This window comes from Papilio polytes, unplaced genomic scaffold (genome assembly GCF_000836215.1).
Source record: "Papilio polytes unplaced genomic scaffold, Ppol_1.0 DF822067.1, whole genome shotgun sequence".
Classification (NCBI taxonomy): domain Eukaryota; kingdom Metazoa; phylum Arthropoda; class Insecta; order Lepidoptera; family Papilionidae; genus Papilio; species Papilio polytes.
In genome coordinates, this window is record NW_013527137.1 from 4,692,066 (window position 1) to 4,708,385 (window position 16,320).

A 16,320-nucleotide genomic window follows, 5' to 3' on the forward strand; every position below is an offset into this window, starting at 1 on the left:
ACACGCCGCCGCCGCTAGCGACTGCAAATTAAAAGTCAAGAGTCAGTCCTACCAAACTCTTGTAAATTGTCAAATAATTCAACATCTAAAATATGTAATATAACGGATTTTGTAACTATATCTGACAGTGACGTCTATTTTTAACAGCCAGTGGTGGAACAGGCCCTAAATCTTGCGAATATAATCCCCAATAGCCTAATGGTTTGGGGTACTACCGATGTTGTGGAAGGTACGAATCCCGCCATTCGACTATTATGAAGCATATCCTAGCACAAGACTAGTTTAGGTTAGTTGGAATGGTTATAGGAAATATTAGTAAATTAACGAAAATCTACTAATAAAAAAACATATGTATATTTTCTTGAAACGTCAAAATTGGCCAACTTTGGTATGTTTAACATACTTTTTCTACACAATAATAATTCCTCACGAATATAGACACATTTACTAAAACTGGAATAACCGATTTGAATATTTCATTCGAAAGACATGCTAAAACGTATGTATGTTAAGGTCTGTAGCCCATAAATTCAAGAATTGAAAATGTCAAATTAACCAGCAAATGTCAGGGATTTCAAGTTTGAGATAAACAAAATCACGCGTTGACATCATTATTCTAATAATAAATTCATTATTCACATAAATATTTACATGGTTTGAATAAAACTTAATTATAATAGGCATCCTCAATATTCCTCATCTTTCCTAATATATTTTTACTAGCTTTTATTTATTCATTTTGCCCGCGACTCAGTCCGCGTGGAATTAAAAAACACAAAAGTATGCCTATGTATTCTTCCAGACTATCCTCTACGTCTATACTAAATTTCATCCAAATCCGCCCAGCCGTTCAGGCTACAAACTCTAACAAACATCCATCCATCCAAACTTTCGCATTTATCATATTAATATGATAGTTATAAAAAAACATACCTGGGTGAACTTGAATAATGCAAACGCGGAGGTACTATTATCAGAATAATTTCCTCCCAGTATTGAGTATATCTGTGTGTTGAAGCAGGCGTCGCCGAATCCTAGCAGAAAACTGCAGAACATCGCGAGGTATGGAGAAGGGTTGATGTACGAAGTCTCCATTGTGTCTCCGAAAGGTGCAACGTTTGGTAAATTGATGAAGATCAGGAAGAAACTGGTCACGTGGATGATGTAACCCATTATCACAATAGGGTCGCGACCCCAACGGGTCGTTTTAGATCCGAGAATACCGAATAGAGCTCCACCTGGAATATGTAATGAATATATTACCGTAGGATTCCACTGCCAAAATATATTATCCTGATGTTATTCCAATTACTTTACGACAATATAAGATTGAAACCAAAAACAATAGGGAATATGCATGTGTTTTTTTCTTTTTCTAAATGATTCTACTTGTTATAAATAATCAGAAAAAAAAATTGACGCGAAAATATTCAACCATTGAGCTATTATGGTTATAAAGTATACTTAAAAAAAGTTTGGTACAATTTGGCGTCATATGCATATTGCCTATTACACACGAAAATGACGCATTCTAGCAAATACTACCTATGTAATATTAATGGTGCATATGTCTCAAATAATCTATGTTATTGACGTAAATTTCTATCATATTATTTAGCTAGCACTATTTATAGCTTAAGTATTCGTGCATCATAGTTAAGTTGGTCCAACAAGCAACGCTTTCATCTTAAAAATGTTCAGCGTTAAAACTGTACAACTAGAACATACGTACTCGACTATTGTTTTTGTCGAAACGTGAATCGTATTGTTATCTCTCTCACTCTCATTGGAATAACAGAGACAGCAATATGTTTTAATGTATGTTACGGATGACGTACGATACGGTAATAGTACATTACGAAACAAGCTGCGTGTTTACAGCTACATTTTTTGCAATTCACGAGACACGCGAGCACTAAATTTTGGCACATAAGTGTGTGTCAATGCAATCACGGTTACAAGTACAGACAGCAAAAATGTAAAAGCATAAAATTTACAAATTAAATTTTGTTCCTTATAAATATAGCTTTAATTAAAATAGAGTATTTTATCTGGAATATGTAAACATATTGTATACCATAAAATTCAAACCGTAGTAATGATAGTCCATCTATATTTTTGGCCTGAATACGTAGCATAGCTTCAAAAATAAAACATACTAAGCGAATAACTTGAAATGATTATTTAATTTATTTTATTCTATTAACCGTACTGTTTGATCAAACTCACACGCACATTGGTAATCAACTCACAAACATACAAACTCTTTTCTGATTACATTGTACAGAAATACTTTACAAATAAATCGTAGTAAAATTTACACGAATTCCTTTTCATTTAAAAACACTCTTTTAGAGAGTAAAATACAGTAAACACTTACTATTGTTTACATGCAATGGAATTTCACCTTGCACGTGGCCGATTATTTTCAACATTATCTAACAAGTACATAATATGTTTGCTAATTCTTAAATGTATATAAATGTTTACTCAGATATTAATCACTTATAAACGAGCAAATATTATATCAACGATAAATGCGTGGGTGCAGTTAATTCTTATTGTTGTATAAATTCTACATATGAGACATCCGGACTTTATTACCCGACCGTCAGGGTAATATGTACGGTAATAAACATGGTAATAATGGTAATAAAAATGGTAATAAATATATCAACTACTATAGACCCTACTAAAGGTTACCTTATAAAGATTTAAGTATAAAAATACTCACCTAAAACCTCTCCCATTCCAATGAAAACTCCGGACAAACCGACCAGTTGTTTAGCATTCTCTCCCATAGACAATGTGAACCCAATACTAGGGCTGTACACACCGCTGAAGAAGGACAACTCCACACCTGAAGATAGAGTAAATCGGTATCATCTATCTGTCTCTATCACATTCTATATGGAATGCACGCACAAGAGAGAGCAAAGTATATGTCGAATGTTTTGTGTAAATAATTTGTAACCCGATTAATCTGACCAAGGTAATTAGATATCTAAGAAGACTTAGTAATAAAACTCTCAAACAAAGGTGACAAAAACGTAGTAAAATCCATATTAGAAATTGGTTTATGCTTGTATTTTATCATACATACTGTCTTGATACAAACTTACCCGTATATATGAATGTGCAGCTAAGGAACATCATGTCCCGTGTGCAGAATAACTTCAAAGCACCCTTGAAAGCCTCCATCGGGCCGTCGTCTTCGTGGCTTACAACATCAGTCTATAAATGTTAGGTGTAAATTTAGTGTTTTAAACGAAAACAATTGAAAACAACATAGAAGTCAAAGGTGTTTTAAGCAAATAAAAGAATGGGAAAATAGGATAAGCTCTTATAATAAATACACGAATAGAGGAATTTTTATTTTTCCTGTACCATAAGTTTAGACAACTTGCTGGCATTTGAATATTTTTTTGCTATAAAACCCCTCTATTACATGGCAAAAATTAAGTCAACACACATACAGATTGTTAACACACAGGAGTTAATAAAGAATTGTTAAAATAAAGCAAGTGCAATACATTGGTACCTCTTGGAATTTCACCTTAACATCATCAAGTACTTGTGGGCGCCTGATGGGCCGCAATAGCAACAGAAACACCATCCCCAGCGCGCAGACCGCGGTCAGCACGCCGAACACTACGTTACGTGTCTCCAAGTCTATGTGCGTTTTGCCTTGGAACTTTATAAACACGAACAAATTTCCAAAGAATAAACTGTAACAAGGAATTACATTTAGTTACAAGCAATCTTAAATCTAATTTCTATAAGATAGCAAACAAATGACTCCTAAAAATGTCTATATAACTGATGTTGGTATTGTCTTAAGCTCAAGTTACCTGCATTGCAACATAGCCCAGAAGATGCCGGAGTTCCTCGAGATGGTATCTGCGTCGCTGTTTAGAGTGAGGTAGTTTCCCTGGCCTGTCCAGATGGCGGCCGCGCCAGCGCCTATCAACACACTCGCTACGTACAGCAGCCATGTGCGCGGGAACAGGAATGTTACTATGAAGAATCTGGAAATTCAAACAGATCTTAAACACGGATCTATCGACAATTAACTCAGACTCTTAACCCTTAAGGCGAAAGTGTGGTCGTATGAACAACTCATTAAAAAAATACTGTACTAGTTAAGAGAAAGATACGAAAAATTTTGATTTTAGAATCCGCTCCGTCGGATTAAATGTTAACTGTGTATAATTAGGCCGAGACGTTTGAAATAATAATGTATCCCAAACACAATAGTTTTTGTACGATATTGTAACCTTGCAAGGCAAAAAGAGACAGGCGACAAGTATAACAAACTCGAATAGAAGATATAGTAGATGCTTAGTTTTGGTACTGGTTTCTCTGTGCATGCAAGCTCAAAACGTGTGTGGCTCAAAATCTAACGTGTGTGGCTTGTATAATAGAAATTAGATCAGTTATTTAGTTACACAGATTATCTCTCGTATATAAATAGAACAGTTAGGGCCTACCCACTAAATTGTAAATTGTCTAATAACAATCCGACGTGTTAAAGATGTGATGGAAATATCAGGTTTTGTAACCTTATCTGACAGTGACGCCATTTCAAACTATCCGAGCCTCTATCAGCCAGTGGTGGGACAGGCCCTTAGTCTAGTATAGTACAACAAGCCTAGAATAACTAGCCTGATATAGGCAACATATTCACAATCAATTTCATTCAATACCCACCTTACGTTACTTTGTTTTTCCATAGCCGAAATATTTACATAATACATATTTTTAAACCTCTTATTTTCTTAAAAAAAAACAGAAGCAACGTTTTAAAATGTTTCATGATCGTACATATGGGAAACTGTTTTTTTTTAACTACATAAATTTGCGATAAAATACACAAATACATATGGATCTTGGCACCGGATGTGTAGCAATCAAAAATCGCTATGATAACTAAAATTTAATTAAAATAGAACAAGGAAGTATTTCACTTGATATGAAAATTACGGTTGATTATTATTTATCAATTATTTATAAATACAGAACTCTACATCCAGGGTTCCATTCATTTAACCCTTAAATGCATGATTTTTTTAAATACCCTAAATTGAAACGGGTAGAAAATTTATCAAAGATCAAGGGAAAAAGAAAGAAAAAAGTACTTTTTTAAATAATCTACTGGGTATGGAAGTAAACACTGATGTATAAATGCATCATACATTAAGGGTTAAATTAATAGTTATGTTGATAAAAATATAGACGAAGAATCTGCATTAAAATAATAATATACTCACGTGTATTCGTAAATCCTCACGTGTATGTAAATTAATAATAAATTAAATAAAAGCTGTGCTAAAAAGATCTTTTATTGGCAATCAGTTTCAGGTTTTCTATCAGTCGTTTGATTTTTTATTTTAAAGAATTTATAATCACCCAGGCCACAATGATGTCATAATTTAAACAACGATCTCGTTGTATTGTATTAAAATTTGTTATTATAAAATCGTAGAAATGGATACATAACATGAATTTAATAGTAAAACACTGTTTTGTCACAGGAATACAGATGTCAACGTATTAAAACCGAAAAACATACTCTTGACAATTTTTATTGTGGCAAAAATAAGAAACCGAATAAAGTCGATTTTAGACTTAACATCATTGGTGGATCAATTAAACTACATAAAATTATTAATGGGAAATATCCACATCGAGGGTGAGGGTAGGTAAAAAAATTGAAGAAGGACTCCCGAAGAGTCTTAAACCAGTCGGTGCCGTCACTGGAGGATAAAAGCGTGAGTTGAGTCGTTTTTAATTTTCGCTTAAAGTAATGTCTCACAATAGTTTTAACAATTTAAATATAAACGAATTAAAAATTAATTGTGTCCAATTATAGAATTTTAAGTAATAATTGTGTCTTTCTTAAAATAATTCAAAAAAATCGATAAATAGATGTAAATTAGGTAGTATGCAGAAAATCTTGTGCAACAAAAAGGTCGCTCAACCGTACCCGGTCACCTCCACTAAATACCAATGGAAAACTTTATACATAAATGTCATACGGGTACGGGCGGCACAAAATCTGCGGCTAAAACAGTATTGAACCAAAGCAGATACAATCCCGAAATAGAATTGAACTGCAATCATATTATTTTTCACAAGCAATCCAAGATTTTTTTCAAATATAAAGTGTTAAATAAATTACTCGAAAAATCCTAATACTTTCGCAGGATTAAATACAAGAAAGCTTATTATAACAACAATAAAATACAAATTGAGGTCAAGTACAACCCGATATAAAAGCAAGAGAAAAAGGTCATATATCAAGGTCTGCAATAAAAACATTCCGAGCAGCGTCTGCAAATTGTCTGCTTGCATAAGCCTGATTACATCCAACCCTTGTGACACGGGAGATAAACCAACCGATAAAATTGTTTGTTCGCTAGGAAATGGGTCACAAATCAAGAAATTCCCTTCTTAACAACGGCCTTTACCAGATAACTGCTAGGTCACTAAATAGACTGAAGACAATAAACGTGAATTAACTTTTTTTTTTCAAATAAATGCATATTCAATAAGCAAACAGCTTCTAAACCCTAATGACGGAGAACTTGCTATATGCCAAGATGACGTTATTTTGAGCAATCGAAACCAACGAATAGATATACGTAGTAAACGTAGGTGTGCTTAAGATTTCGTACTGAATTCCGGTTAAGCGACATTGTATTGGTAGGTGTGTCGGTTGACGTGACACACCTACTTTTATACTGTATTTTACTTTTATAAAAATCCAGCATAAATGTAGATATTGATCGAGTAAATGAAATAAACATGTCAAGATAACCATGAGTTTCCATTGCTAATGTGATAATACTAAATCATACGCGTTAACTTTGTCTTTACAAAGATAATAATAGAGATAACAGTGTTTTTTCCAGGGTTATTTCGGCAGTGTAAACCTACTTTAACGAAAAGTAGACAGCCTTGATTGCGCACCGGCGATATAAATGTCCCGCGGTATGTAGATCAATACATTGCACTCGCAAATCAACGAGGCTTTACTCGTTCGATAGTAAGCGTAGTTAAAGAAAATAAAAAGTAACCACCCATAATTTGAAACAAAGATAGCTAGCAATGCATTTGATAGGCATATGCGATAAAAGCCGAACGTGGACAGCATATTGCATAGATGACACATAACTTCTTTCTTCAAAGTCTGCATAGTCTAGGTAACAGCCAGACATAAATCTTTACAGCACAAAGAAATTCTGTACAAAAGCGATAAACCGAGGAACACATTTTGAATGGTATGTGGTGTTCTCTTGGTGTTATATGCACGTATACACTATAAACCAAAGGCTTGTTTATTTAGAGCGCGCGCACACCTTGACAAAACTATCGTACAACTATTTAGTCGTGCTTTTATTCCTATGAACTTAAATGTAGGTGCGCATAAGGTGTACGCCCGCTCTTACCATTATTGGAGATTCTTAAAAGTTTTTACGTATTTAAAAAGTTTTGAAACTTTTAGAATAGACCCGATTTCTATTTTGTGCCTAGCATCAGTTAGTGTATATCGAAAAAAAACAAATTAAAATGCAAGTGGCGACTCCAAAATAACGGAAGACTTGTGAACGTTCTGGGGCCCATCGTCTAAGAGACCAATGACACTGAATTAAATTCCTCAAGACTATCGACGTGTGTGTGTTTTAATAATTCACATTGTTGCGAATGTTTTATTTTATATCGAGAAGACAAAAAATAACCAAAACCGATAGAAAAATATTGACAAAAGGTTTCGAATATCATGACACTTGTCATAACACGCATTGTAGTCTCATTAAGGCCGGAATACACTTGCATGTAAGGTACTTACACTTTCAGGCATGTGTATATACTAACTGGCTTGACTTTGACTTATTGTCTCAAGAACTGGCATGCGTATACGACGTGCAATAGGCATGTATGCTACTGTCTGATTTTACTGGTATGTATTAAAGCAGTAATTCATTATAATAATTCTATTAATATTGTCTAAGTTATTAAAATAGTAACAACTACAAGCAAGGCCGTAGCGCCAAGGCTAAAGAATGTTATCGAAATAAAGGTATGCAATGTCATTGTGTCTTAACACGCAATATTTAACTGAATTGAGCACTATACAATACATTCATACTTAGTAATAATTAGTAATAACTAGCTTTCGCGACTCTGTCCGCGTGAAATTAAAAAGAAACGGCAGTGAGTAACCCATGTGTTCTTCCAGATTATCCTCTACGTCTGTACCAAATTTCATCGAAATCCATTCAGCGGCTACAAAAATAACAAACATCCGTCCATCTAAACTTTCGCATTTATAATACTACTAGCTCTTGCCCGCGACTTCGTCCGATTGAAATTAAAAATTAATGAAAATCATAGCCTACGTTACTCACTGATAATATAGCTTTTAGATGGTAAAAGATTTTTGAAATCGGTGCAGTAGTTTTTGAGTTATACACACAAAAATACAAATCTTTCCTCTTTATAACATTAGTAAAGATAATAACATTACAACGGTATGTACCACGATTTTGACAAACCAGATGTCGAGCTCTATATTAGATTCTAGACACCACGTAAAGTAATGACTACGTGTACATTCGATAAACGTAATGTTGTTATTTAGCGCGTATCATTCATCGGTGCGTATATCACCCGCATTGATGGTAAGATACGGTCTTTGAGTCTCGCACACTAACACTGGTGAAATAAATACTATATACACAATATATAGTACCGGAGTTTGAATTGGCTGGTGCAAAAGATTGCTCTTGTTCTCCATGAACCAATAGAAATTCCGTTTACCTTACTAATATTATAAATGCGAAAGTTTGGATAGATGGGTGTTTGTTGCTAAAACGGCTGAACGGAGTTTGATAAAATTTGACATAGATTGAGAGGATAGCCCGGAAGAACACATAGGCTACCTACTACTGTTTTTTTTAATTTCCCGCGGATGGGTGAAAGCTAGTGTATTACAATGTTCACCAGCAACGAAGTTAAATTATTACTGCTTTGTCCAATTAATCGTTTGCATAGCTCTCTGAACTACATATAACTTATTTAGTCAAAAGTATACAACCTTTTTCTAAACAGTTATGTAGATATTTATCAAATATGCATAAGATTTTTCTTACTTACACAATTAAGAATTTACTCATGTACTATTCAGGTACAAGTATCATGGGAGTCCATTAATATACGATTTCCAGGATTTAGACCCGACATGCGTTTTAAGTTGTTTTTTTATTCGTTTAAAAGTCAAATGAAAATTGAATATATTTACATTGGAACTATAAAATAAGTTTTTTTAGACAATGTGTCCTTTAAAACTTTAATGTGCTAAGAGACGTAAAATTCGATAACGGCGAAGGCAGGGGCGTTAGAAGAGCAAAGGAGATACCGCCAGATAGAGACAGATATCGACTGTGACTGTAATTTATGATTTTAGAAACATGTTAGTATTTAAAATTGCCGTAAAAACTGCGATAATTAAAATAAATTGTTGTATCTATGTTGAGTGAAGGAGATGCACGATAATTTCTCGTATTCCGGCTACAGAAACCCTCAAATAGCACAAAATTGTTACAAAGCATGCCACGCGTCATAGTAGGATGCTCGCAAAGAATTTGTCTGATGTAACAGTGATCCGAGATCTGATCAGCGGCGACGACTAAATGCCGACAACTGCGCAGCACAACCGCAAATATTTCGCAAGACAATGATAGCAAGTGAACTAGTACACACGTCCTCATAAATCATAGACTTTATTACATTATTGTTTATTTGTACACTACTGTATGCTTACGCAAATCTTTCCTGTTGAACACTGAACAAATCAAGATACTGTTAAGTAACATATAAAACTTTCTTATATACCAACTTTAAACAACTTTTAAAATTAACACGGTAGATCGTTTTTGCCGGCAAAATCTTTTACAACTAAGTGGCGATTTTTTATTCAAGCATTCATGATTTGAATAAATAACTAGATAAACTACAGCCTTTATTTTTCATATTCAAGAATATTAAAAACTAAAAAGAGAAAGAAAAATTCGTTATTATTTGTTTTAAACATTTAAACGTTTACACGTTACAATCACTTTCGGACAAATATGAAGACATTTATCTTTTATGCAATGATTTCTTATCCAAAAAATGTTTTACATGTCCCTAAAAGACTGTTTATAGCCTTTCGGTGGATTATATTGCAAAACCTATGTCGTAACGCGAATGGCAACGTTCGAGTAACGATAGTTGTTATCTATACAATCGACGGTCACTAGCTGTGAAACTGTGAAGGCCCAGACAGTTAGGTAATAAAGGAAAACTGTACAGCTTTGCTTCCTAGAGAATTGAATATAGTTATAAGTAATCGAGTTCTTAATGCTAATAAATATAACAATACAAACAATAGACGGAAATAAAAATGTATAAATAAGGAAGTTGATACAAACAGAAGGATAATCAAGAATACTAAGCTAAAGTTAATGAGATGTTCAACAAAATGATAGAAAACCAATGTGGCAGGGATTATTCTTTTAACTATTTTCCCATGTGTTTATAATTTCTTTAAATAGCAATTGCTAATTCTGCACTTTTCTTAATTACATATTCCTGTAAATGCTGAATAGAGTAAGCGGATTTTATAGTTAAATAAATATAAACTTACAGATATGTGAAGGCGCCAATCAACATCGCGCCTCTAGGACCGGTGATGGTGATGACGGAGGGTGCCAGCCAGTTGCAGACCGCCAATGTGGCGTAGATGATGGCCAGCGATGTGTATCCATCACCGGTGAACGAACTGTCATCTTGCGTTATACTGTCCAGTATGGTTTTCTGCAGGAACACATATTGGTTAAAGTTTAAATTTAAAAGCCATGTAGTTTACGTCATATTCTTTAAAAATTGTTTATAAATATCATCACCAGCTCACTATACGTCCCCACCGAGGGGCTCGGAGCCTATCCTAAGTAAGGGGTGACTAGGCCATTGTCAACCACGCTGGCCAAGTGCGGGTTGGTCGACTTCACACATATCTTTGAATTTCTTCGCCGATATGTGTAGGTTGCATCACGATGTTTTCCGTCACCGTAAGAACGTCGGGTAAATTATGTACATATGAAAATTCGAAAAATCGAAAATCACATTGGTATAAGACGGGGTTCGAACCCAAGACCTGTTAATTCCAAGTCAAGTGCTTACACCACCTAAATATCGAAAGGAGAAAAATATGTGAATTGCAATTGCTTAATTCTTAATGCAAATAATAAACTGCAAGTTTGTCAGTTATCAAGTACTAATGGATTTATAATTTATTCTATTAAATAGAATTTACTAAGTTATTACATAAATTATTTTCGTTTTCCTTAAATGAATAAGCAAGTGGTGCGCCTTGTGGAAATTCAGAACAAGGTGCTCAAGTGTAATTAAAGTACATTAAGATCATAGGTTATTTGATGTCATAAATTAAAATTGGCAACACCGTTGCATCTTATAAGGACCATTAAGTGGCATCTTACAAATTGCGAGAGATGCGAGCGTGTGGGATGTTAACCATCCTTTTTCGGATAACCTAAAAAGCGCGCGAAAGCCAACGATATTGTATCTGTCAATGTGATTAACCGAGTGTTGCAAGAACAACAAGCGATATAATGTCACAACCAGGGATTATGGTTTTATTGTTTCGAAATCTCAACAATATGGCGATAAAGACATCCGTTACCTAATAATCGTTGCCATTTACGGAGTTAATGTTGTCAGTATCATCTTTCCTCGCTTACATTAAGCACATAACATACTTGCCCATGCCCATAACCAAACCAGGATATCCTTTTATCTCCAATATAAGGCAACAAGGTTTGGCGATATTTCAAACACCTTTTAAATTGCTTATATTGTTTGTGTTACAAAAGGAGCATTGACCTTTATGTAGTTTTAAGGCGATGTAAATACCAAAAACGTAATTTTGATTAAAACATTACAAATAAATTAATTTCGAAACATGGACATGTTCCTTTTAATCTATTACTTATAGTTCAAGGATTGGCACTACCCGCAGTACGTTACAACAGGTTTGCCAGTACGACATTTTGCGAAATTCTCGACTTCACTTACACATACTAATGCATTTATTTATACATTAAAGTTTGAAGTGAACGACCTAATATCAAGCTGTTAGAAGTGGTCTTATATTTTGAACACTTACAATCGTTATCGTTATACAAATAAGGAGTAGTGCACTCGATGTAGTACTTATGAATTAAATACTTATTTTATTGCGTAATACTAGTATAATTACTAGTATAATCTCTTATGAATTTTAATCTTTTCATTTTATATCTCAGATAACACATTCTATGCCAACACTATTTTCATGAATGAGATTCGGCAGCATTGAAAGTGTCATCATAATCGTCCTTGCTGTTCGTCTGGCCGTAAATGTTATTCAAGAAATATACTATTAAATCATCGAATCAGATATTGTAATTTATGATAATCGCTAACTTTCGCCTGCGACTCCGTCCGCGTGGAATTAAAAAAAGAAAAGTAAGCAGCCTATGTGTTATTCCAGACTGTGTTCTACATCTGTGTCAAATTTCGTCAAAATCCGTTCAGCCGTTTATGCGACAAACTCTAACAAACATCCATCAATCCAATCTTTCGCATTTATGATATTAGTAAGAAGTAAGATACATAATTCGAGATAGGCCATTGATTTAGAGTACCTATAATACAGATGACTTTGAACCTATCAATTTCGAGTATTCAACTTCAATGACAAACTTATATTAATCTATTGTATCGAAATTACGCAGAAAAGATAATAGTTGTTATCTTGACTTGACCTGTTATTGAAAAAGACCCTTGAAAAGTAAATATCTCCCCCAACAAATCTGCATTGACCTAAATACTGTACTTATCCTTGACTTAATCGACTACGTAAACATTGATAACATCTAAGCACTTTTTGTTTATAATAAGAGTAATTGTTTAGATTATAAACTGAATTGTTCAAATGTATACGTAATAAGAGACGTAATCTTCGTACCTTTCTAACTCTTCCCCCAAAAGTCAAGTGTTTTTTATGTAACAGTAATAACGTTTTGCATATAAAATCATTAGAACTATAAAATATGTACATATAAAAGTATTTTATGAAACGTGTTTTGCACAAAAAGAAAACTTCAAAAGGTCAACATCAAGAATCATCGAATAAAAGAATAAAAGGAAATTCTAGCGAATCGAATAATAAACAGGCAAAATATTAGGATTAGTACTTTTTAAACTAGTAATCTTATTAGAAAGTAGTGGAATACTATATGGCAATGTTTATCTGTTAACGATAGAACGACGACGGCTGAAAAAATAAAATAAAAAAAGAATGAAAACCTTTTTGCAACTATCGACACCTGCTATCTATACTATTATAATAAAGCGTTAATGCACACTTCTTTGTTACCTAAGATGTCAGCAATTACAGCATATTTTTGAATAATTATCTCATTAATAAAACGCCCTACACTTACGTCACGCTTTAGGCTATATATTTTCACGCCATTAAACTTAGGGGGTAAATATTTTGGATAAAATCCTAATGTGGGAAAGAGACCATATGTTGCTGCCAACATCAAGGAAGCAAAATTGTCAAGGTTTGTCATGTCATGTCATTTTGACGTCATCATCCACTTGCCCTTATCCCTTATGGAGGGTCGGCACAGTATGTGCTGCTCTTCCATACATCTCTATCAGCCGTCATATCTGAATCCACTCCTTTCTTAAGCATATCTCAACACTTTCTGGTTCATGTCATTTTGACATTTGACATGTAAATAATAAAATAAAATTTTCATAATATTATGCGGATGAAGTCGCATGGGAACAGCTAGTAGTTAATATCGCGTTAGGTTAAATATTGCACTGATATCATACATAGTTCAAGGTTATCGTAATTACGCAACTTTTTAATTTTAAATACACTTGGACATGACACTTATCGAGATGTTGTTCAACAAATGTAGAGAAATAAAAAGTTTTTTTTATATAATAAAAGGGGGCAAACGAGCAGCGTGAACACAGAGGTGGTCAACGACGCCCATGGACATCCGCAACACCAGAGGAACTACAGATGCGTTGCCGGCCTTTGAGGAAATGATAGGCTCGCTTCTTGAAGGACCCTAAGTTGTATTGGTTTGGAAATAACGCCGAGGACAAACCGGTCCACGATAGTTGGCCAATACTCTGGTTTTAACTTTTTTTTAATGTGACTAACACCTGGGATCCACTTTGGTTTTAAAGATTATAATCACAATCTTCAACGTAATCGATTAGAAATCTTTGTCATGAGTAAACGATAAAATAATCTTTATTATAATAAATGCGAAAGTTTACGTATGTAGATGTTTGATAGAAGCTAACTCTGGAATGGCTCAATGGATCACTAGGTATTGGGCAGAATTTAGAACATAGTTTGATTGAATATGGGCTACTTACTTTTTAATTTCTTAATCAAGCACTTGTTACCTACATATCAAGTTTGATCCCCGCAACTTACTAAAGTTTTTAGATAGCCGAATTTCGAATGGCAATTCGACTATTATTCATAATAATAACTGGATTACAATATAACTAAACTAGAATTTAGTGTTGAACCAAATTACTTGAAGATTTGAAATAGACGAAAAGTCAAAAAGAATGGAATGTTCTCTGTTGTGATTTTTAAATGTAGGTGCCATCAAATTTTTAGTTTCTTATTCCTTCTCTCTTTCTTATAGCAATATATAATTTTCAATATAGTATACACAAGTATATAACATACTTAATAAACATCAAGTGCAAAAAAAGTGTTATTACACAACTATCTAGACCCGTGAATGTTGGACAATGCTCTCAAAATCTCATTTACAGTTACATAAGAGACATTACTAGAGGCATTGCAGTACAGTGGACACATGTCAATAGTACATCTTGACAATGATAAATAAATCATTTATTTCACCGTTAAAATTTGTACATAATTTGTGACAAATTTATTCATATTTAAATATAGCAACTAATAATTACACACAGTAAATGAAGGATAATGTTATAAGTTTTTTTTGTGACTAACACTTTAATAATCCTTCACCCCCCCCCCTGTAACAACAGGTGAACCTTGTTTCATTGTTTCTTATTGTTTAAGCTTATTTTTTTGTATGGATAAACGAGTCATAACTGGGAATCAACCACAGAGGTAAAATATGAAATAGTATGTATTTTTTTTTGAGAAATAAGCAACAGGACTCTAAGAAAATATAAGCTAACATTAGAATAGAAGCTAATTTCAAACTTTATATCATATCCAGATAGTATTAAAAATAAATAGTAAATGTTGCTTGCAATGATAAAGTACAGTGTGTAGTAACTAAACTGTTTTGTTATGAAGGTTGAACTGTGAAAGTTAGTAGTCTGGAATCACTTTAAAGTTGTTTACTTGGCAAGTAGCAATATTACAATATTTCACTCACCTCTATATTTCCCATAGTCTGGAAAGCAGTAAAAACAAACATGAACCCGAAACCGAGTAAAATAACATTGAAAAATTTTCGCTCCATTTTTACTTTAATAAATATACTAGTATTATATAAAACACAAAGAAATAAACTAGAAATATATGGCGTAACACATTTAATAAATCGAAAGTTGAAGAAAGAGACTACAATCGACTAGGGGATATCAGTCTCGACTGACTTGCTAAGCTAAATAACATATTCCATTCCATTCTCCAATTGTTCCATCTCCCACCACAGCCTAATACCAATAAGAATTTCTAAACCATTAAATCGTTTTCGTTCTTATGCGTACGTGCATTAACGACTACTGCAAGTGAAGTATAAAACCTAACTACCAGTACCACTAGCAGCACTTATGATAATGTAAATATTGATAAATATGTAAATAAATAGAAAATAGCTTTGACGGTGACTTTAAATATCACTGTCACATTCAAACGTCATATGCTCATATGAGTATGAGCTGTCTATGTGACGTTTGAAAAATAAAAGTATTGCCATATAAAAAGAATTGTTCCTGAAAATATGGGTTGATTTCGCTTACAACGAAGGGGTGCGTGAGTGCGTGTCACGTTTCTTTAGTTCCTTTCACCATTCACTTTACTTGACAATATAATATATAAATCTTCTTGATGATACTTATTTGCGTCAGCTAATAACTCTTTGTTGGAGCCTAATTTACCCTTTTAAAATGCCTATCTGTTTAATATTGGATTTCTTTTTTGGTGTGGTAGGCCATTGCTTGGAA

At 33.7% G+C, this 16,320-nt stretch overlaps 1 protein-coding gene across 1 annotated transcript in view; it reads right to left on the minus strand.

Annotated features, from left to right (window-relative positions):
• The window catches only part of LOC106106865 (UNC93-like protein MFSD11), an 18,313-nt gene extending 2,333 nt beyond the window's left edge, over positions 1 to 15,980 (minus strand). The window contains exons 1-8 of the mRNA XM_013287525.1: positions 15,528 to 15,980; positions 10,691 to 10,860; positions 3,852 to 4,028; positions 3,542 to 3,728; positions 3,123 to 3,234; positions 2,735 to 2,860; positions 934 to 1,238; positions 3 to 21 (exon numbers count right to left, since the gene is read on the minus strand). Coding sequence (XP_013142979.1) covers positions 3 to 21; positions 934 to 1,238; positions 2,735 to 2,860; positions 3,123 to 3,234; positions 3,542 to 3,728; positions 3,852 to 4,028; positions 10,691 to 10,860; positions 15,528 to 15,614 — 1,183 coding nt within the window. The 5' untranslated portion in view covers positions 15,615 to 15,980. The remainder of the gene's footprint in view (positions 1 to 2; positions 22 to 933; positions 1,239 to 2,734; positions 2,861 to 3,122; positions 3,235 to 3,541; positions 3,729 to 3,851; positions 4,029 to 10,690; positions 10,861 to 15,527) is intronic.
• Between the last annotated feature and the right edge of the window lie 340 nt (positions 15,981 to 16,320).